This window comes from Sorex araneus, chromosome 8 (assembly GCF_027595985.1).
Source record: "Sorex araneus isolate mSorAra2 chromosome 8, mSorAra2.pri, whole genome shotgun sequence".
Taxonomy (NCBI): Eukaryota; Metazoa; Chordata; class Mammalia; order Eulipotyphla; family Soricidae; genus Sorex; species Sorex araneus.
Genome location: NC_073309.1, coordinates 787,541 through 809,288, shown reverse-complemented (window position 1 = coordinate 809,288; position 21,748 = coordinate 787,541). Strand labels below are relative to the sequence as shown.

General features: G+C 62.7%; 1 protein-coding gene across 1 annotated transcript in view; it reads right to left on the bottom strand.

Moving 5' to 3' along the window:
- ZCCHC14 (zinc finger CCHC-type containing 14) overlaps positions 1–19,125 on the bottom strand; it is a 45,996-nt gene extending 26,871 nt beyond the window's left edge. Inside the window, exon 1 of the mRNA XM_055146203.1 lies at positions 18,516–19,125. Within this exon, the coding sequence (XP_055002178.1) occupies positions 18,516–19,070 (555 nt within the window). The 5' untranslated portion in view covers positions 19,071–19,125. The remainder of the gene's footprint in view (positions 1–18,515) is intronic.
- Positions 19,126–21,748: the final 2,623 nt, after the last annotated feature.

Genomic DNA, 21,748 nt, shown 5'->3' with positions numbered 1-21,748 from the left:
CGCAGAGGACAGGATGCCACTAATGACAGTGGCAGGGCATGGGGCAGGCTGGCAGGAAGGGGGCTGTGCAGTGCACTCCCTTGAGCCCGCGCTCTCCGGAGAGAGAACTGCAGGGCAGTGCGCAGGGGAAGGGGGTCACAGCCAGAGCCCAGTCGTCGCTTGGAGGATTGGGGCAAATAAACATGATCATGATATAGAATGTTTGATAAATGTTTATATAATAAACATAATTATCCAATCAGAGTAATCAGTGTAAGTTATCAGATGCTCAAAGTAGAGAAAAATGCATTTTTAATCCTTTTAAAGTAAAGAAAGTCCCCAAATGCGGAAGAGGAGTTAGCTCTGGTCCCAACACAGTCCTGTCACCAACTCCCCCTGGGAGCTTGCAATTCCCCCTGGGCCCTGAGACAGTGTCAGCAAGTCCCCCTGGGCCCTGAGACAGTGTCAGCAAGTCCTCTGGGGGCCCTGAGACAGTGTCAGCGAGTCCCCCTGGGGGCCCTGAGACAGTGTCAGTGAGTCCCCCTGGAGCCCTGAGACAGTGTCAGTGAGTCCCCCTGGGGGCCCTGAGACAGTGTCAGTGAGTCCCCCTGGGGGCCCTGAGACAGTGTCAGCGAGTCCCCCTGGGGCCCTGAGACAGTGTCAGCGAGTCCCCTGGGGCCCTGAGACAGTGTCAGTGAGTCCCCCTGGAGCCCTGAGACAGTGTCAGCGAGTCCCCCTGGGGGCCCTGAGACAGTATCACTGAGTCCCCTGGGGCCCTGAGACAGTGTCAGTGAGTCCCCCTGGGGGCCCTGAGACAGTGTCAGTGAGTCCCCTGGGACCCTGAGACAGTATCACTGAGTCCCCTGGGGGCCCTGAGACAGTGTCAGTGAGTCCCCCTGGGGGCCCTGAGACAGTGTCAGCGAGTCCCCCTGGGGGCCCTGAGACAGTGTCAGTGAGTCCCCCTGGGGGCCCTGAGACAGTGTCAGTGAGTCCCCCTGGGACCCTGAGACAGTGTCAGCAAGTCCCCTGGGACCCTGAGACAGTGTCAGCAAGTCCCCCTGGGGCCCTGAGACAGTGTCAGTGAGTCCCCTGGGACCCTGAGACAGTGTCAGTGAGTCCCCCTGGGGGCCCTGAGACAGTGTCAGTGAGTCCCCTGGGACCCTGAGACAGTATCACTGAGTCCCCTGGGGGCCCTGAGACAGTGTCAGTGAGTCCCCCTGGGGGCCCTGAGACAGTGTCAGCGAGTCCCCTGGGCCCTGAGTGAGACCGTCACTGTCACCGAGTCCCCTGGGCACCAGACAGCCTCCTGAGTGACTGGCACCAGCACTCAGGCTGGTCACCCTAAGACAGCCGAACACCACCAGCACCCCTCTTCCCTGGCTCCCCAAGGGCACAGCACCCGTAGGTCCCCCCTCAACACACACACATCCCTGAGCCTGGTCAGTGTGGAACACGCATGAACTCAGGGAAATAAATCTAGCCCAGCACACCTCCCCAGAGCCAATTCTGTTGCTAAATCACTAAGATGCCATCAGGAAAGTCAGAATTTTCATTCCTCTCATCACAACACTGGGTCGCTGCCCTCAGACCTGGCCGGTGGTCTGAGCCCCTCGGACAGAGAGAAGCCCCTCGCCACGTGCAGACTCAGAGCAGGACACGGCCCCGACAGCCACCATCCCTTTGGGAACCGCCCCTGCCACCCACTCACCACAGGTCCTGTCCTATGTGGCTGGGCGCTCCCCTCACCCTAACCGGTGACCCCAAGTCCTGGGTCCGAGACAGCCCTCAGCACACAGAGGCTGGCAGTCACTGTGCCTGGTGCCGGAGCACCGAGTCCTGAGCAGCCGGAGAGCCCGGCTGCGTGCAGGCCCCACCCCCAAGGCTAGCACGTGGGGGATGGGAGCACAGGGCAGACCCCTTCGGGTCAGTTACAGCCCGCGGGAGCACCAGGGAACAGGAAGTGCCCGGGGGCAGGGGGCTTCTCTGGAGCCGCTGCAAGGGCCACAGCAGAAGGGGCGACCTGACCGGCCGGCACGGGGGGCCTGGGGGGGGGCCTGGGGAGGAGCCGCGGCCTCCGCCTTCGCTTCCCAAGCCGCCGTCTGCTCTCTGGCCTGTTTACACTGGAAATGCTCTTCCCTTGCCTTTCCCAGAAAGGCTGTTTTGGGGGTTATTTTTGGTTGAGTTAATTTGTCCCATGTGACCTACGACGTTCAACTCAAATGCTCTCTGACTCACGCTCCCCGGCGGTGCTGCGGGCGCAGGGGGGGCGAGCTGTGGCCACTGGCTGGCCACCAGGCTCGCCCCCAGACCACGGCCCTCCCGCTGCTCCGCTGGCTTCCGGGCGGGAGGCCCAGTGCCGACACGGACGCCCTCCTCCCTGGGAGGGGCTGCCAAGCCCGGCCCCCACCACGGACGCCCTCCTCCCAGGGAGGGGCTGCCAAGCTTGGCCCCCCACCACAGACGCCCTCCTCCCAGGGAGGGGCTGCCAAGCTCGCCCCCCCCACGGATGCCCTCCTCCCCTGGAGGGGCTGCCAAGCTTGGCCCCCCACCACGGACACCCTCCTCCCCGGGAGGGGCTGCCAAGCCCAGCCCCCACCACGGACGCCCTCCTCCCAGGGAGGGGCTGCCAAGCTTGGCCCCCCCCACGGACGCCCTCCTCCCAGGGAGGGGCTGCCAAGCTCACCCCCCCACCACGGTGGCCTCCCAGCACTTCCCGCGGGCACCTTACGCGCAGGGTGCTGCTCACCAGACCTCAGTGCCACTGTGGATGGAGGAAGAAGGCGCCTGGGTGCGGCACACCCACTGAGGCTCTCCCTGGCGCTCCAGCCAACACTCACCACCCACCCACAGACCAGGCGCACTGCGGCTCCGAGCCAGACTGGGAGACCCGTGCTCGGGCACACGGCCAGGGTGGCCCTGAGGTCGGTCAGAAAGCATCTGGACACCAGGCCGGGTGCCGGGCCAGAGCCACGCGCTCTGTCCAAGCCCCTGGGGACACTCGCAGTGCCGAGACACCCTCCTGAGTCCCCAGCACCCACCGAACTAGACGGAGCAGGAGCACAGCCGTTCCCCAGCGTCCACGGGGACCGGGGCACAACCGTGACACCCGACCCAGGGCCCAGGGCTCAGGTGGCGTGGACACCGGCACCGTGCGGGACAACACTGACCAGGTAACAGCCCTGCGGCTCAGGAGCACCCAGGGCGGGGGTGCCGGAGCAGTGGAGGGGACAGGACACCCCTCTGTGACGCCTCGCAGGTGCTTCGGGCGCCGACGCGCCTCACGGCTGTCCTGGCTCTGCCGTGGGTCAGTTCACCAGCCAGACCACCCTCCCGAGACGACAGCCCAGTGGTTCGGGTCCAGTGCAGGTGGCCCCAGGACTTGTGTGACCAGAGAGGGATCTGCACGGGGCCTTTCCTCCTCACGGCACGAGAGCCCAGGAGCCGCCTTCCCTGCCTGACGTGCCGGAGGACAAACCCCAGCACCGGCCCCTCCCGTGACCCAACAGGGGCAGGTGGCAACAGGTCCCCGACAGGCAGCGTCGCAGAGGCCCAGGGGTGAGGACAGGCCCGCAGAGCACTGTGACCACTCTGAGAACCCAAGGCCTGTGTGCCCCGCAGCCGGGCAGCAGCTGCTCGGCGCCCGGGGAAGCCCCCGGCCTGCCTTTCCCAGCGAGCCAAGTCCTACACTCTGGTTCTAGACTCGGACACCCCCACAGCACTGAAGGCCCAGGTCGGAGTCCCCGGGAGCCAGGTGGGGCAGCAGAGCCTGCGAGGGGCACAGCAGGCCGCAGCTAAGTCTAAGCAGGTGCCAGGTGCCTGGGCAACACGCGTGCCAGCTGCTCTTCCCACAGCTCCCGGCGCCTGTCCAGCCACGCGTGCACACACCGCCCTCCTGAGGTCCCTGCAGCGGGCCCACGGTCTCGCCCGCCAAGGTCACTGGGCCAGGGGACAGCCCAGCGCTGCAAGGGGGAGGCTCTGTCCAGCTGAAGCTGTGGGAGGGGTGCGGGCCCCTCCAGCCCCAGGAGCACCACGTGGTTCGCTGGGAGGCAGAATGTCGCGGCAGCGTGTGCCCTGGCCTGTGCAGCACACACGGGTTCAGCATCACCGAGCAGACACACACGGAGAACAGGCAAGCACGGGGGGACACGTGCTCACGTCACTTGTTACAAGATGATGAAAATGGTGCTGAGCTGTCATCTCTCCACCGCGAGAACAGCACCAGAAACTCCAGAAATGACCAGTGTGGGCAGGGGTGCAGTGAGAGAGGGACCGCACCCAGTCGGTGGAAATACAGCCACAAGGACCCATACGGAACAGCAGCAGGTCACAAAGCTGATACACATAAAGCCATGACATTTCTGCATGCGAATAAAGAACCAGGGGAAAGAAACGGAAAGGGTTGTCTCTTTAAAGCAGTGACCAGACAAAAATGATTCCAAAGCTAGGAACCAGCTCACCCAGGGAGGTGAAGGGTTTCTACGGTGAAACTTAAATGCCTGCTAGCAGAAATCAAGAGAGAGCCAGAGGGCCGTGAGACTGGCAGGGCCCTGGCCTCCACGAGGCCCACCTGGGTCTGATCCCGGGCACTGCCAGAAGTGATCGTGAGTGCAGTCGGGAACGAGCCCCAGCACCGCCCCGTGTGGCCGGAAACAAAACCGTAAGAGTCCGGAAACAGCCAGTGTCGGTGGGCTGTGTGAGAAAGAAACTCTCATCCACTTTTGGCGGGAACGTCATCTGGGTCATCTACGGAAAACAATCTAAAAAACAGGCCGGCACTCCCCCACGACCCGGCAGGACCACTTCTTGGCATCCGTCCCCGAACACAGAAACATTCATGCCAAGGACCGAGCACACGGTGCGCATCACAGCTTCGCACAACAGCCAAGGAGACGGAACAACCCAAGTGTCCAAATACAAATGCACCCAGAAATTGTGCAAGTCGCTGCTGAAAAGCCCCTCACACCCATGGGGGCAGACGGGCCGGATCCCGTCAATGGCCCCGGATCAACACACATGACCACCACTACCGCCAGGCCAAGGGCTCAACCCCACCACCTCATGGATACTCTCGCAGACACCGATTCCTGAATAATTTCAAGTCCCGGCGCCCAGGCTGAGAATCCGGGTTTTTCTCGGAGTCGGGGTGAGTACCCTCTCCCAGCCCACCACGCCTGCCTCCCTGTCCACTCTTCAGCCCGAACCACAGATCTGGAAGGGACTGGACTGTGCAGACACACCCTGAAGCATGAAGATCTCAGTAAGTTCTTAGGCAAGGACTTCCAATCCTTCAGTCGAATATAACAATGGTCACATAAGCCTGTCTTCTAGATCTACTGATATTAATATCACAACTTTGTTATCTCTGCATCAACAGTTGCCACTTTTTTCTATATTAAATTAAAAAAAAATTTTGAACTGTGGGAGGAGCTGAGGAGACGGTACAACAGGGAGGGGAGGGGGCTTGCGCAGTACGCAGCCAACCTGGGTTCAATCCCCAGCACCACAAATGGTCCTGAACCTACCAGGAGTGACCCCTGAGCGCAGAGCCAGGAGGGATCCCCGAGCATGAGCCAGGTGTGACCCAAAGACCAAAAAAAAAAAAAAAAAAAAAAAGCTGTGGGATTTGCACACAATGGAATACTATACAGTTCTGAAAAGGACAAAATCATGTCCTTGGTAGCTACAGCTGAAGCAAGGGATCTCAAGCTGAGTGAAGTCCAAGGGATGGATACAAAAGAATAATCTACAGGGGCACGTGAAGACACATGGCAAGGCAGCAACAAAGTGCCCCAAGCAACACAACAGAAGAACAGATCCACACATCTGAGTTTATTGGGGGGTTGGGGGGAGCTGAAAAGAAGGGGGGTTGGGGACTTGGGGGAGGAAGGTGGGTGCACTGGCAGTGGGTTTGGTATTGTACACAGGAAACCCCCATTAATAATATTGTAAATCACAGAACCTCAACAAAGATAAAAATTACGTCTAACCACATAATTATCCATCAACATGAATATTTAAACAAACTTATATACGTATTATTAAACATCATGTGGTTTTAAAAATATTCCACAAAAAGTTTCAGAAATACACAAGGAGGTCAGGAGGGCATTTGCGTAGCATGAGGCCAACCCGTGTTCGATCCCCAGCATCCAACATGGTCCCCTGAACACCACCAGGAGTAATTCCTGAGTGCAAAGCCAAGAGTAACCCCTAGGCATCGATGATGTGACCCAAAATTTAAAACAAAACAAAAAAAGAAAGGAATACACAGATAAGTGAAGCAACGTACAATTTCTGACATATCAATCACATGTCCAACAAGGAGGCACTGAAAAAAAGAAGAAAATGCAGCATTAATGGTCTTCCACTGGGGCTGGAGCGACAGCACAGCGGGGAGGGCGTTTGCCTTGCACGCGGCCGACCCAGGTTCGATTCCCAGCATCCCGTAAGGTCCTCTGAGCACCACCAGGGGTGATTCCTGAGTGCAGAGCCAGGAGTAATCCCTGTGCATTGCCGGGTGTGACCCAAAAAGCAAACATTTAAAAAAAGGCCTTCCACTCTGAGTGATTAACAGCCACAAGAGCCAGAGAAGTTAAAGATGCTCAATCTCCATGTAAGCACCTTTGTACAAGAAATGAACAGCACGAAAGTAAACAGGAGCAAACTCCACAAACCAAGGATATGCCAAGCTGGGGGCTGCCCGAGGGAGCAGACAGGGCCGGGGCAGGGGGCAGAGCCAGTGGGGGGTGGTCTGCCAGCGCCGCGGGCAGCAGACACGGCAGTGCGAACACGAGCCCAGCGTGGGCCAGCAGCCACTGCAGCCCTGCTCACATTCCAGGCAAACCACCTCCAAGGAGGAAAGAACAACATCTGTTAAACACTTCTAAGTCAACGGAACAAAAATACATGAAATCAGAAAGAAAAGTGCTGCGTAAGCATCTTCCCGGAATGGCGATCGCATGTCTCCGGGGCCCCAACGGGCAGACGCTTTAATAACGAAAGCTATTCGCTGACTTAGCCCAGGGAACGCCAATGCTCACTAAAAACTGTTTCCCACATAAAAAATTTTTTTGATTCCTTGTTATTTCTTACCCTACAGCTCAACTTATCAGAAAAAAAGAAAAAGAATTACTGTTCAAAATCTCAGCAAAACACATTGAGTACTTAAGCCCTGGCTCCTGGACAGTGAGACCACAGCGGACTCCTGCCAAAGGTCCTCGGGCAACTGTCCCTCTGCACCGCCCAGGGGCCCCAGGAGCTGCCTCCCGCCTTGCGGTGCGCCCCCAGTCTGCTGCTCCTGGAGCACTGCAGACTCCTGACTGCGCACAGGGTCACGGTGAAGGTCACGGCTTCCCCCAGAGCCACAGGCCCCACCCCCGACTCCAGGCCCACTCCGTTGGGGCTGGGGGAGGAAGGACTGCCCCTCCTCAAAGCCCGCCAGCCCCTCTCATCGAAGGCAGCGTCACAGCAGTGCCGGGCACCTGGCCACCAGCCCTGTCCCAGGAGACAGCTCCCTGGACACCTCTCAGGCCGGCTGCTCCCTTGAGCTGCTTTCCATCGTGCTGCCTCTTGACCAGTATTCCTTTTCCTCTCTTCTCACACCTAAGTAATTTATGTATAAGTAAATAAGTCGCGGCACCAGAGAGACAGTACAGTGGGCACGTGCCGGTGAGCAGCTGGCCGAGGCTCAATCCCCGAGCACAGAGCCCTGAGCCCTGAGTACTGTCGGGTGTGGCCCAAAAACAATTTAGAAAGAAAAGAGACAGTAGCGAGGGAGGACAGCAGGGGCTCCTGAACAAGAGGGGCACCAGGTCAGCGGGCCCTGCGGCAGGCCCCACGCGCCTCGGCCCCCTGTCGAGGGGGATTCTGGGAGTCAGCAGGAGCCCCGACAGGGGGGCCTCAGCGAGCAGGAGGCAGCCAGAGGGGCCAAGGGGGACAGCTCACCTCAGGACCAGCCAGCCCCAGTCACTGTGCAGGGGAGGAGACAGGCCCACAGGACGGGGCGGCTGACGGGCCCCGGCACCAGAGCAGACAGGAGCGGCCGCCGCCCCGCGGGAGGCTCAGGAACCAAAGGAGAAGCAGCTGCTGAGGGCGAGCCCGAGGGTCCCAGCAGAGGCAGAGAAACTCCCCCAAAACGACAGCCACCCAGACAGCCCGGCCCAGGAGGCCACGGCGAGACGCTGCCCCAGACAAAGGCTGCAGGGGGCGGGGGGCTGGGACTGACTCCCAGGAAGCAGCCGTGTGGGGCTCAGGGCAGGGGGCGGCTGAGGGACACCGCCTTCCCGTCACCTGCCGCGTCACCAGCAGAGAGCCACAGTCAGCGCTGCTGCCGTCCCTCGGTGACCAGCACCCTCCACTTTCGGGCAAACTGATTAACAGCCAAGAGCCTTGAGCCAGAGAGGGCCGGGGCGAGGCTGCATGCTCTGACGTGGGAGCCCCAAGTCTGATTCCCTGCGATGCACGGGCCCCTAAACACCGCTGGGGGCGACCCCCAACAGTGTGCCCCAGGAGCACACATCTCAGTGCGCATCACGTCAGTGTGAGCTCGGGGTGAACACGTAGCCCCACCCCGCTGCCCCAGCTAACGGGGGTGGGGGGACAGTTAAAAATGACAGACGAGGGGCTGCAGCGATAGCACAGCGGGGAGGGCGTTTACCTTGCATGCGGCCGACCCAGGTTCGATTCCCGGCATCCCACATGGTCCCCCGAGCACCACCAGGGATAATTCCTGAGTGCAGAGCAAGGAGTAACCCCTGTGCATCGCCGGGTGTGACTCAAAAACCAAAAAAAAAAAAAAAAAAAAGACAGGCCAGTCAAGGCAGAGGTTGCGGCCAGAGCACCGGTGACACACCCCCACCCACGGGCACCCCTCGGGCCAGTGCTGCTGGCAAACAAGCCACAGGAAAAGTACCGGAGGCAGAAGCCACCCTCTCCGGAGCCACCGGCAGTGCTCAGGGCTCACTCCTAGGGAGGCTCGGCCACTTCGAAGCCAGCACCTCCCCTGCTGTCCTGAGAGCAGGCCCCTCTCCCTCGAGGCTCCAAGCCACACGCCGCTTCCCACAGAACGCTGGTTCTCTGTGTTTGTAAGTAGCTCCCTCATCTGACTATCGGCCACATACTCCCGAGCTCTCAAATCCTATTTAAACGCTCCACGAGAAGAGGGAGGGAGCCGATTCCTTTAGCTGATCCTTTCCCGTTTGTGTTTGGGTCCGTGTTGCCCGGGCTACTGCAGGGATGCGAAGGGTATCCCTAGCAGTGATGGGGACCACGAGGTTCCAGGGCTCAGGCTGCACTTGGCCACGCGGAGAGCAAGTGCCCTATCCCCTGTATTCCACGACCTGCATCTCCAATTCTGTCCCTTTGTTTCCGCTGCACCCCTGGCTTTGCACTCAGACTCACTCCTGATGGAGGTCAGGGGGCCCTGTGGGGTGCCGGGGGGTGGGGGGCACATGCAGACCAAGACATGCACGTTCAGACCTACCGGCTGAATTATTCTCCAGCCCTCTCACTTTCCAAAAGTGACTCTTTCAGGGCTGGAGCAATAGTACAGTGGGGAGGGCGTTTGCCTTGCACGTGGCCAACCCAGGTTTGATCCCCGGCATTCCATAGCAGCCCTGAGCACCGTCAGGAGTAATTCCTGAGTGCAGAGCCAGAAGTAACCCCTAAGCAACACTGGGTGTGACCCAAAAAGAAAAAGGGGGGGGAAGGGGGGAGGTATATTATGATTCTTGGTGGTGGAATATGTGCACTGGTGAAGGGACGGGTGTTTGAGCATTGTATAACTGAGACTTAAACCTGAAAGCTTTGTAACTTTCCACATGGTGAACTAATAAAAGAAAGGAAAAAAAAATTAAAAAAAAAAGAAAAAGAAAGTGACCCTTTTGAGTTTCGACTCAATTAGTTTCTACATATACATATTTTAATTAGGATCACTGTGAATCAGTATGAAACCTGAGGTCATAATTTCTTTCTAGTAATTCTATTGAAGTTTTTATATCAAAGCCCCAAACAATCAGGACTGAATTCTATGATGATCTTCCTTCTGCAATTAATCTACTGCCACTACACTAAACTCTAACTGGATGAAGTTCATCCGTTTACTCCAGTCCCCAGGCAGATCCCCACGACCTGTCACTGTGAGGACAAAGGGGACTAGACTCAAGTCCTGCTCCGATGCCCAGGGCACTGGAGAGCACTGGCCACCCACCAGTTTCCTGGGAGCACGGTGCCTCCCCGGGACAGGCTCGTCCCGAAACCTGTCTCCAGCGTCTGGGAAAACAGCGCCTATGGAGTTCAGCTCTTCCCCAGGGCCTCGGCAGACCAGCCTCCAGGGGATAAGACACCCACGGGTGCCACAGTGTGCAGCAGTCCCAGACAAGAGAAGCGTCAAGGGTGCCGAGAGCTGGTGGCCAGAGCGAGGGAGCGCCAGCGGGAGACCAAGCCAGCTGTCTGCGGGAGCCCTCCCATCACGGGAAGCCCCTGGCAGTCATGGTCCGCGTGTGCCCGGGCAGCAGGGGGCCTGGGTGACGGCCGGAGAGTGAAACAGGCAGCAGCAAGGCGAGGACGGCAGCTGGACTCAGGGGGGGTCAGGTGTGCTGGCTGCTACGGTCCCGAGAGCCGGGGGGGGGGTCAGGCAGCCCGAGCAGGCAGGGCGACCAGAGCACGTCCAGTGGGGGGCGACAACGTCACTGCATTCTCTCTGGGCCCCCAGCCCGGTTTTCAAAGCTGTGCTTTAGAAGCCAGGGTGAGCGGATCTGGGCAGAGGAACAGCTTCCCTCAGGGCTGTTCTGTCAATGCCCTGGTTCCCTGGCACAGCCAGTGGGCACAAACTGCATCAGCCTGGCATGGCGGCACAGCCCAGGAGGAGACCAGGAGGGAGGAGCGGCCCGAGACGGGCACCTGCTCCCACTGGGAAAGCTGCAGGACAGAAGGACCATCTGGACAAACAGCTGTGAAGGTCACAGATGGCAAGGCAGGAAGAAAGAAGCCAGGGAAGTGTCACCCTGCCATCGGGCAGATGAAGACTGTGAACACGCAGCAGGGGAGGAGGACACCCAGGGCGCGGAGGAAGTGACCGAGGCCCGCAGCTGGAGAGGCACTGGGCGGCCAAACCTGATTTTAAGCTCCCCACATCCTGGCTCTGAGGTGGCAGGGTGGGACCTGTGAGCCCCAGCCCAGTGTGCCCGGGAAGCACCAACGAAGGGCAGGCTGGGGGCAGGGAAGGTTCTTCCTCTTGGAAGAGCCACAGCACGTGAGATGGAAGTCTGGAGTCTGGCAGAAAGGGGGAAGCGAAGCAGAGAGCACAGCCCAGCAGACGGGGGACATCCCTTCACACCGGGAGAGAGATGGCTTCCTCAAATGGCCCCGGGCCTCGGGGCCGTCCACTGGGAAACAAGTACAGGCCAAGCACTGTGACGGGCGCGTGGGACAGAATGCCCGCACCCACTAGGAGGCGCGGCGTGGCGGAGAGCAAGCGTGTGGAGCGTGACCCTCACACGAGGCACAGACATGCAGGTCACGACCACAGCATGGCCAGAGCAGAGCGCACGTCACCAGGACCCGAGCCTCAGAGGCACAGAGAGCCCGAACAGGACTGCACAAGGCCCTGAGCACGACGGGGACAAAAGTGGGCCCAGGGCCAACTGAGCACTGCGTGGGAGTCCCATACCAAACAGAAACATCACCGGGGCCCAAGTCAAAAGATGAGCACAGAGGCGGAAAATCAAGCTTCTAGGTCCTGTCAGGGGCAAGAGGACCGTTTCCCTGAAACACGGGCACGCTGGCATGGGTTCAGAGGCCCAAGACCCAAAGGTGGGGAAGGTTCACTGCCCCAAGGTGAGTGCGCAACACCGGTCTCTGAGAACGATCCAGAACAGAGACCATTTCTGCCACGTAAGGACAGCCGGACCCCAGCAGCGTCTCAGGGCCGCTGGGGCCGTCTGTGAGTGGCTTCCAACAGCAGGGCCAGCAGACAGTGAGGAGGCCCGGTGCCCTCCCCAGAACCACACGGTCCCCCTGACTCTTGGGAGCGGCCCGTGAGCAGCACTGTGGGGTCTCCACGCAGAACCAGCCACCGCAGGCAGCTCCGTGACCCAGCACTGCTCTCCCGGGACCAAGCCTGGGCAGACTGGGGCAGGGAGAGGTCAGTCCTGGGTTCTACAACGAGCAGAGGAGGAGATGAAGCTAGGTGGCTGAGGAAAGGAGAAGGGACTTTGTCTTTAAGTTGTTGCTTTTGAGGGGCCATACTTGGCAGTACCCAGGGCTTACTCCTGGTGGGGTTCAGGACCATACGGGGTGCCGGGACCAAAGGCAAGCACCTGAGCCACTGTACGATCGCTCCGGCCCAAGGACGGGGTTTTAGTCATTTGGTGTGAAATGAAAGTCGCCAACATGCAAGTAATCAAATCAGACAGAGACATTACTCTGGACCTGCCCAGGCTGGGCCTCACACCCAGGGCAGCTCAGAGTGGGGAGTGAGGAGGGGGATTCGCCGCCCCAACAGAGCCCTGGCAGCCGGAAACCTCCAGAACTAAATCACCACCATGCTTGCAGCCCGTCTTCACAGGCCCAGGTGAGACCCATGAGTGAATCTGCTGAAAACTCTAGCACGTGGGTTTTGTGACGGAAATCTCCAGGCTTGCAGGGAGTCGGGGACAGGCCACCTGCTCCGGGAGCCTGGCAGTCACACCTGGGAACTGCCTCTGGTGCCATATAAGCTCATTAACGGCCACGATCCAGAGACTCACAAATAAATCTCTCAAGAGAGCAACACACTGCAGAGGTGCCTCCGGCCCCCACAGGCACCACCCAGTTAGAGACAACTCCAGCTGTGCCAACCTGTTTAAAATTTTACAATTTCTAGAGAGCGCAGCATCTCATACTCTACACCTGACAGATCCGGACGGGGTGTCAAGTAGAAGGTAACTGATCTTGGCTCAACCTGTAACAGCACGTGAGTAAATCTCTTACACAAGGGCTTAATGGCTCCAGGCGGAGATACAATCTTCACACACTTTCTTCTACAGAAACTGATCATTCTTAGTAGATTGTTCATAACAAGCGATACAAAATAAATTACTTAGGGCCTGCTATTGGAACAGGCTGTGTGGTGGTGGGGAAAATTCGAAATACTGGTGGTGGGAAGATGTACTGGTGGTGAGACTGGTGTTGGAATATTGAATGTAATAAATTATTGCGAACAACTTTATAATAAAGTAGGGGCTGGAGCAATAGCAGACCAGGTAGGGCATTTGCCTTGCATGCAGCCAGACTCGGGTTCTATTCCCAGCATCCCATATGGTCCCCTGAGCACCCCCAGGAGTAATTCCTGAGTGCAGAGCCTGGAGTAACCCCTGTGCATCGCCAGGTGTGACCACCCCCCCCTAAAAAAAAAAACCGGAAAGGAGGGGCTGGAGTGATAGCACAGCGGGTAGGGCATTTGCCTTGCACGCGGCCGACCCGGGTTTAAATCCCAGCATCCCATAGGGTCCCCTGAGCACCGCCAGGGGTGATTCCTGAGTGCATGAGCCAGGAGTGACCCCTGTGCATCGCCGGGTGGGACCCAAAAAGAAAAAAAGAAAAGGAAAGGAAAATTTTAAGGAAAATAAAGAAAGAAATCAGACGGAGCCAGAGGGATAGTTACGGCGGAAGGGCGCCTACGCTGCACGCAGCCAAGCCAGGGCCAATCCGCAGCACCCCGAGGGGCAACCTGTGAAGGCAGAGATAGGATGAGCCCCAAGCAAACCGAGGTGTGACACAGAAACAAACAAAGAAACTGGATGTGCCGAAACCTTGCGTGTGCGACCTTCCAGGTCTGGGGGGGCAGGGTGCGCGAGCAATGCCTTTGCTAGGCACTCCTTCCTCTCTCCTCCTGGGGCCTCACACACGCGAGGCAGGGGCGCGTCCCGCCCGGGGCCAGGGAGACAGAGGGAAGGCACCTCTGTGCACGGGGCGAGCCCTGGGAGGGCCTCGGCACCACACAGGTCTTCCGGCAGACTCCTGAGCAATCGGGAGTTGTTCAGGGGGCACTGCCAGGCAGGGCGCCCCAAACTATTCTTTTATGGAAAAGGAAAATTTAAAAAGGGACTAGGTATTGCTTTCTAGTAAACACCGCTAGAAGCTGGGGCCAAGCTGGGTTCCAGGTTTGGGGAGGGTTAAGGGGAAGCTCGGGAACCAGGAGCAGCTTGGACACCCCCCAGCCCCTCTCGCACCATCGCACGTAAACGCTTAAACACACCGGTGCCAGGGCGTCCAAGGGTGCGAGTGCTCCTTAGCTCAGATGGGAGGAGGGCACAGGACTCTCGGGCCGGAGAGAAGACAGCACCCCGAGCCCTGGCAGGAGAGACCCCTCGAGAGGACCAGGAACCCTGAAAACCACAGGCCTGGTGTGGCCCCAGAACAAAAGCAAAGACATCTGGGAGGTGACAGGCGGGTCCTTGTTTGAGGGTTGGGGAGGGGCTGGTGACCAAGAGATGACAGAGAAAAGGAAGGGAAAAGCGGGACGGAGAGACGACACAGGAGAAGGCCCCTGCTCGTATGGGGAACTGGTCCGACCCCCGTCTGCCAGAGGGATCGCCGACTACAGCTGGGCGCCCCCAAACCCACCGCCCTGCCAGTTCAAAGGAATGAAAGGAGCGAGCGAAGAGGGTGAGGCCACGCGTGGAGGGAGGGGGCAGGGGAGGCAGGAAGTCACAGTGCCAACACCAGGCCCAGGAACGTCCCGAGGAGACAGAAAGAGGGAGCAGAACGGCAGCGAGGGGGGACGGACACAGGAGAGAAGGACGGACAGGCCCTGCCCAGACCGTGTCCAGGCCAGAGAGTTTTCTAAGAACTTGCCACCCGAAAACCCCCCAGGGCTTGACAGCCTCCAGCCTCCAGCGACGTGGCCTGCTGACCGTGCCTGAGGCTCGCCGGCCACGGGTGACGGGACAGCGGTCGCTGCGGCAGCCTCCCGGCCCTGCAGGCCACGTCCAGGACCGAGCGCGCTGCCGGAGAATTCCCCTATTTAGTTCTCTCCGTGGCGCTCCTGCTTCCCACAGGAAACGCTCTCAGCGCGCGTGAGGGCTCTTCACGTACAAACCTCTGGAGAGGGCTGAGACCGGCCAACACTAGTCTCCAAACCGCTGGCTGGCGTGGCCCCCGGAACCACAAGGGCCAACCCTCGCTGGGAGCAGCGCAGAGCTGAGGGCCAGGCGGTGCCAGTGCTCGGCGCAACACGGGGAGGGCACGGCAGGCTGGGGGGCACCGCCCCCCCAAGGGGTGATGCCCGAGTGACGACCGAGGAAGGGCCCCAAGGCGCTGCAGGACCTCCCCCCGGAGGGGCAGCCTGGACGCCAGCAGCAGACCCAGATCAGACCCGGGCACCCTGCAGCGTGTGCCCAAGTGCCCAGAGCACTGAGAGCGGAGCTGGAGCCCCTGGCCGGCACGCAGACCCAGGCCACAGCTGCCCGGGGAAAGCAGAGGTGGCATCGACTCCACAGGACCTGTCCCAGGGCACGCCAGAGAAGCCGCGGGCACAAGACGGGGCTGAGCCAAAGGCTGAGGCGCCGCCCTCCCACCCCCACTAAGCTCTTAAAAACAAAAGCCCCGGCAACCCTCTCCTCTCCCCTCTCCTCCCGGCAACCCTCTCCTCTCCCCTCTCCTCCCGGCAACCCTCTCCTCTCCCCTCTCCTCCCGGCAACCCTCTCCTCTCCCCTCTCCTCCCGGCAACCCTCTCCTCTCCCCTCTCCTCCCGGCAACCCTCTCCTCTCCCCTCTCCTCCCGGCAACCCTCTCCTCTCCCCTCTCCTCCCGGCAACCCTCTCCTCTCCCCTCTCCTCCCGGCAACCCTCTCCTCTCCCCTCTCCTCCCGGCAACCCTCTCCTCTCCCCTCTCCTCCCGGCAACCCTCTCCTCTCCCCTCTCCTCTCGGCAACCCTCTCCTCTCCCCTCTCCTCTCGGCAACCCTCTCCTCTCCCCTCTCCTCTCGGCAACCCTCTCCTCTCCCCTCTCCTCTCGGCAACCCTCTCCTCTCCCCTCTCCTCTCGGCAACCCTCTCCTCTACCCTCTCCTCTCGGCAACCCTCTCCTCTCCCCTCTCCTCCCGGCAACCCTCTCCTCTCCCCTCTCCTCCCGGCAACCCTCTCCTCTCCCCTCTCCTCCCGGCAACCCTCTCCTCTACCCTCTCCTCTCGGCAACCCTCTCCTCTACCCTCTCCTCTCGGCAACCCTCTCCTCTCCCCTCTCCTCTCGTGTGCGTCTCTTAAGAACCCCCTGGCAGAGCAGCCAGCTGAGGCTGCCCCGGCTCCCTCCTCCCTCCCGGGTGCGAGCAGGCACTTCCTGTCTGGAGAGGCACCTGGCGTGCCACCCGATGATGGCACTCTGAAGGGCATCCGCGCAGGGGAGGCGGGGGACGACACAGCCAGCCCAGCACACAGAACAAAGATGTGACAGACGCAGACAGTCCGGAATACCTGCTGCAGATCACAGACAGCGGGCAGTGCCCACGGGCTCAAGGCCGCCCTGAGCTTCTGCAGACGGGAGGCGTCCGAGGAGGGCTCGGGGCTGGGAAGTGACGGCAGGGGACAGGGTCTCTTCTAGGGCGACGCAAACACGGTGTCATGAACTCCAAGTCCATTAACCACCGCATGTATCCCTGAGCTACACACGCACAAAGGAGGAGTGTCCCACCGTCCGCCAGGGCGGCCCCAACACAGGAAAGGGAGAGAGAGAGGAGGAAGTGAGGACAGAGAGAGGGAGGGGAAAAGGCAGGAAGGGAGAAAGGAAAAAGGGAGGGAGGAAGGGAGAAAGGGTGGGAAGAAGGGAGAACGGAAGGGAGGAGGGAAGGGAGGGGGAAGGAAAGGAAAGGAGGGAGGGAGGAAGGGAGGGATGGAGAAAGGGAGGAAGGGAGAAAGGGAAGGAGGGAGGGAGAAAGGGAGGGAGGGATGGAGGGAGGGAGAGAGGGAGGGAGGGAGGAGGGAGGGAGAAAGGGAGGGAGGAAGGGAGGGAGGGAGGAAGGAAGGGAGGGAGAAAGGGAGGGAGGGAAAAAGGGAGGGAGGGAGGGCGGGCAGGAGGGAGGGAGGGAGGGAGGGAGGGTAAACTTGGCCCAGAGGCCAGCCTGTATCTGAGTAAAGCCAACCAGGCTATTCCCGGCCACGACTCCCTGGACCACCAGCAACGCTGGTCAACTGAAACGCCTGGTTCACGTTCCTCCGTGTCTAAACTCCTACAGATGCTCAGAGCAACTAAGATTTCTTGAGGATGGGCACACCTGAGCACGCGGGGGTCCCTCCCTGGGGTGCCGGGAACAGCCGGCTGCCCTCTGCAGAGAGTGACAGAGTGAGGCTTTGGGGAAGCCGCTATAACGACATCAGAAAACAGTTTAAAACAGCAGCACATGAAATAAGGACCCAAAAGAAACAAAAGAAAATCCCTCAAAACCGCACAGGGGCCACAGGAAGGCTCGGCGAGGACGGGACGGCCGCGGGAAGGACTAAGCCAGGAGGCCCCCAAGCCAAGGACACAGCACGTCTTCATCTCCGAGATAAGGCAGTCTCTAAACTCAGAGTCCTGAGCAAAACCACAACAGTGGGAGTGTGTACAGACACGCATACACACATATGTCTACATAAGATTGGTCTGGGGCCCCACCCTGAGCATCGCTGGGTGTGGCCCGGAACCAATTATACATGTGTGTTTATTACATACATACATACATACATATCTGCTTACAAAGGAAATGGAAAAGCTTCAATGGGGCTGTGCTCCCCCTGACCCTCAAGATTTCTCCTGGTTTTTTTTTTTTGGCTTTTTGGGTCACACCCGGCAATGCTCAGGGGTTACTCTTGGTGATGCTCAGGGGACCATATGGGATGCCAGAGACTGAACTCAAACCCGGGTTGGCCACATGCAGGGCAAGCACCCTCCCGCTGGTATCACTCCCAGCCCCCAGGGTTTCTCTCGCCGGACCTTACGACTACGGAGGCACAACAGGGGACACTATTCCGCCAACCACCCAAACATCAGACCACGTCGGGTCTTGACTTTGAAGCAACAAAGGGCAGTTGGGATGTGACGGGTCGGTCTAGGGAAGAGCCAGACTGTGTGCTCAGAGGCGCAGACAGCACTGGCGCGGGGGCAGGCGCTCCCAGGACGGACAAGGCAGCCTCCAGGTGGCCGTTAGACCAGGACCCTGGCCGGGCGGGATGGGGGGTCCGGCCCCTCATCCGTTCCTTCGGGTTCCCGGCTAGCTGGAAGAACTCTGCCGGTGGGATGCTGGGCGGGGGGGGGGGGGGGGGGGCTGTTTTCAGGGGCCACGCCGGCAATGCTCAGGAGTCCCTCCCGGGAGGGCCGCGTCCAGCCGGGAGCAGCATCCCCGCCGCAGGCTCTGCAGCGGCGCCCGCGCGCGCTTGGCGGAAACCCGCTTCCAACCCGCTTCCGCGGCGGGCGCCACCGGGGAAGATGCGGCGCAGATCGAAACCCCGCGGCGACCACAGGCGAGAGCCGCAGGGGGCCGCGTCCAGCCGCCGCCGCCCCGCCGCCCGCCGCCCCCCGCGCGCGCACCTTGTGGCAGGCCGGGCAGGTGGGCAGCGCGCCCTTGGCCGGGCCGCCGCCGCCGCCGCCGCTCAGGCTGCTCTGGATCTGCGTGAGCTCCTGGCGCAGCACCTGCTTCTGGTGGAAGCTGAAGGCCGGGTGGTTGGAGGCCATGGTGAAGAGCAGCAGGAACTCATCGCCCGTGCGGCCCTCGTTGAGCTGCAGCCCGTAGTTGTGGATGATGGAGTCGATGTGCGTGAGCGTGCGGTACAGCACGCCCGCCGCCTCGCGCTGCTCCGAGCCCAGCAGCGCCAGCGACACCAGCAGCTTGCTGCGCACCACCTCGTCCGTGAGGTTGGTGAGGCTGCCCAGGTCGGCGGGGTTGTTGGCCTTGATCTCCGAGTCGCGCAGCGAGTGGTAGTCCTTGCGCGCCAGGTCCTCGAGGCACGAGCCCAGGAAGCGCAGCTCGAGCGGGATGCACAGGTCCAGCAGCCCGCACAGGAACTCCACGCGCTGCGGCGACGGCAGCTCGGCGAACCAGCGGTACACGCCGTCCCTCTGCAGCGGGCAGCGCTTCTCCACCATGCTGCCGCCCGCGCCGCGGCCCCCCCGCGCCCCCGCCGCCGCGGCCGGGCCGGGGCCGGGGCCGGGGCCGGGCGCGCGGGCGGGCGCGGGCCGGGGGCGCCGCGGGCCGGGGCGGCGCGCGCGGGCCGCGGCCGGGCGAGGCCGGGCGGGCGCGGCGGGGCGCGGCGGCGGCGGCGGCGGCGGCGGCGGGGGCGCGGGGGGGGCGCGGGCGGGACCCCCGCCAGGGGCCGGCCCGGGGCGGCCGGGGCGGCCGGGAGCGGCGAGCGGCGGCGGGGCCCCCGCTCACGGGCAGGCGGCTGGCCCGCGCCCGTCCCCGGCGGCGGCCGGTGCGCGGCGGTGGCGGCTCGGCGTCCGCGTCGGCGGCGGCGGCGGCGTCGTCGTCGTCGTCGTCGTCGTCGCCCGGGAGGCGGCCGCCCCCATCGCCCCCCGCGCCGCAGGGTCCGTCACTGCGGGCCGCCCCCCGACGGAGCCGCCCGGGCCATGCCGCCGCGCCGCCGCCGCGCCTCGGCCGGGCCGGCCGTTACCCGGGGGGAGGCCGCGGCGCTGGGCGGCGCCGGGAGCGGGCGGCGAGCGCGGCGGGCGGCGGCGGAGGCGGCGGGACGCGCGGGCGGCGGCGGCGGCGGCGGCGGCGGCGGAGGGATCCGCGGGCCTCGCGCTCGGCTCCCGCGCGGCGGACGGATCCGCGAGCGCGCCGCTGCGCTGCTGCCGGGCGCCGGGACGGGGCGCGAGTGGGCGGGGCGGCCGCCTCTCGCGACAGCCGCGCCGGCCGGGCCCGCCCCCGCCGCCGATTGGCCGCGCGGCCGCTCCTCGGCCCGCGATTGTGCCGCGGCCCCAATCCGGCGCGGCCCCGCCCCCCGCGGCTGTCGCTCGCGCGGGGCCGCCCCCTCAGGGGTCCCGGGGCGGGGGCGCGGGGAACCCGAGCCGGGGGGCGGCGGGCGAGGCGGAAAACCCGGGCCGGATCCCGCGGCTTTTGTTCGCGCGGCTCGCGCGCGGCGCGGTGCGGGGCGAGGCCGCCCGGCCCGGCGCGACTCGCTTCCGCGCGTGGGCGCGGCGCGGGGGGTCGCCGTCGGCGCGGCCCCCGGCCCCGCCGCGGCCGCGCTGTGTGACCTTGGCGCGGCCGCGCGGCCTCTCTGGGCCCCGGCGCTCCGGCGGGGCGGGTCACAGTGCGCGGCCGGGCCCGTGGGCGCGCGACGCGGCGACGTGCCGGGGCCGCGCGGCCACAGGCTGGGCGGCGGCCGCTGTCGCCGCGCCCCGAGCGCCCGGCGCGGGCGTCTGTGGAGCCGAGGGTCCCGCCGCCCACGCCCGCGGCCCGGCTTTGTTCTCGCCGTCCCGGGCACGCGGGAAGGGCCGCCCCCCCCGCCCGTCTGGACCCCCGCGGCCCCCAGCCCCGCCGGGAGGAGCCCCTGAGCCCCGCCCCGCCCGGGTGGCCCGGACCCCCGCCCCGGGCGACCGCTCGAGAAAGCGGGAGAACCCGGGGCCGCCCACCCTCTCCCCGCGCTGTCAGGCCGAGTCCTGAGCCCTGGGAAGATGCTCACCGGCGCCGCGGGTGCCGCGAGCGCCCAGCCAGGACCGTGACCTTGGCCGTGCCCTCAGCCCGGGATCGAGCCCCCCACTCTCAGTGTCTGCGGGGGGACCGTCCCCAGGCCCTGGGCTGTCGCACCCGCGGCTGTCACCGAGGGGGGAGGACGGGAGAGGGGCTCAGCCCGGGACCCCGCGGTGGGGGCCTCAGGTTCGGGGCGCCCTGGGTGGGACCTGGGGGGGCGTAGCACGGGGCAGTCTGCAGGCCTGGGGGCGCCAGACCCCCCCCCAGAAGCAGGAGCCTGTCCGAGCCCCAGTCCAGCAGGATTCTGCCCCTGCGGCCCCTCCCCGCGCCGGCTCCCCTGTGTCCCGGCGGCCGCGTTTCCCACCCAGGCTGGGCGCACACTGGGCGCCGCCCTCGGAGGACAGGCCGGTGTGACGGGGGCTGTCCTGGGCCTCCCGGTGGCCCGCACCTGAGCCCCCCTGGGCGCCACAGAAGCACGGCCAGCAGGTCCTGCTGCAAAGGCAGGGCAGGGTCAGGAGCACTTGGGGACTCCTCAGCCGGGCCGGGGCCCGTGCTCACGCTCCAAGCGCCTTCCTTTGTCCCAGGCCCAGCTTTCCTCTGAGAAGCAACCCTGACGCGAGGCCCAAGGAAGCGGGTCCCTGCCCGGGCTCTCGTGCAGCCTGGTCCTGGCGTGGCCCCTCTCACAGCCCAGCCGGTCCACCGTGAGCCAGCGTGGGCACCGACTCAGACCTTACGCCACGGCCCAGAGGGGCCCCAGCACTAGACTGCCAGGTGGGCAGCGCACACCCACCTTCCTGCCTACCTCTGCCCAGGTCAGAAGTGGATGGACACACAGCCTGCCAGGACACACAGCCGCACCTCAGGCCTGTCCTGACCCTGGAGGCTGCTCCCCGCTAGGCTTACCAGGACTCTCTCTTTTTCTTTTTTTTTCTTTTTTTTTCTTTTTCTTTGGGTCACACCCAGCCATGATGCTCAGGGGTTGCTCCTGGCTCTGCACTCAGGAATTACCCCTGGCGGTACTCGGGGGTCCATATGGGATGCTGGGAATCGAACCCGGGTCAGCCATGTGCAAGGCAGATGCCTTACCCACTGTGCTATCGCTCCAGCCCCTGGACTCTCTCTTTTTTTTTTTTTT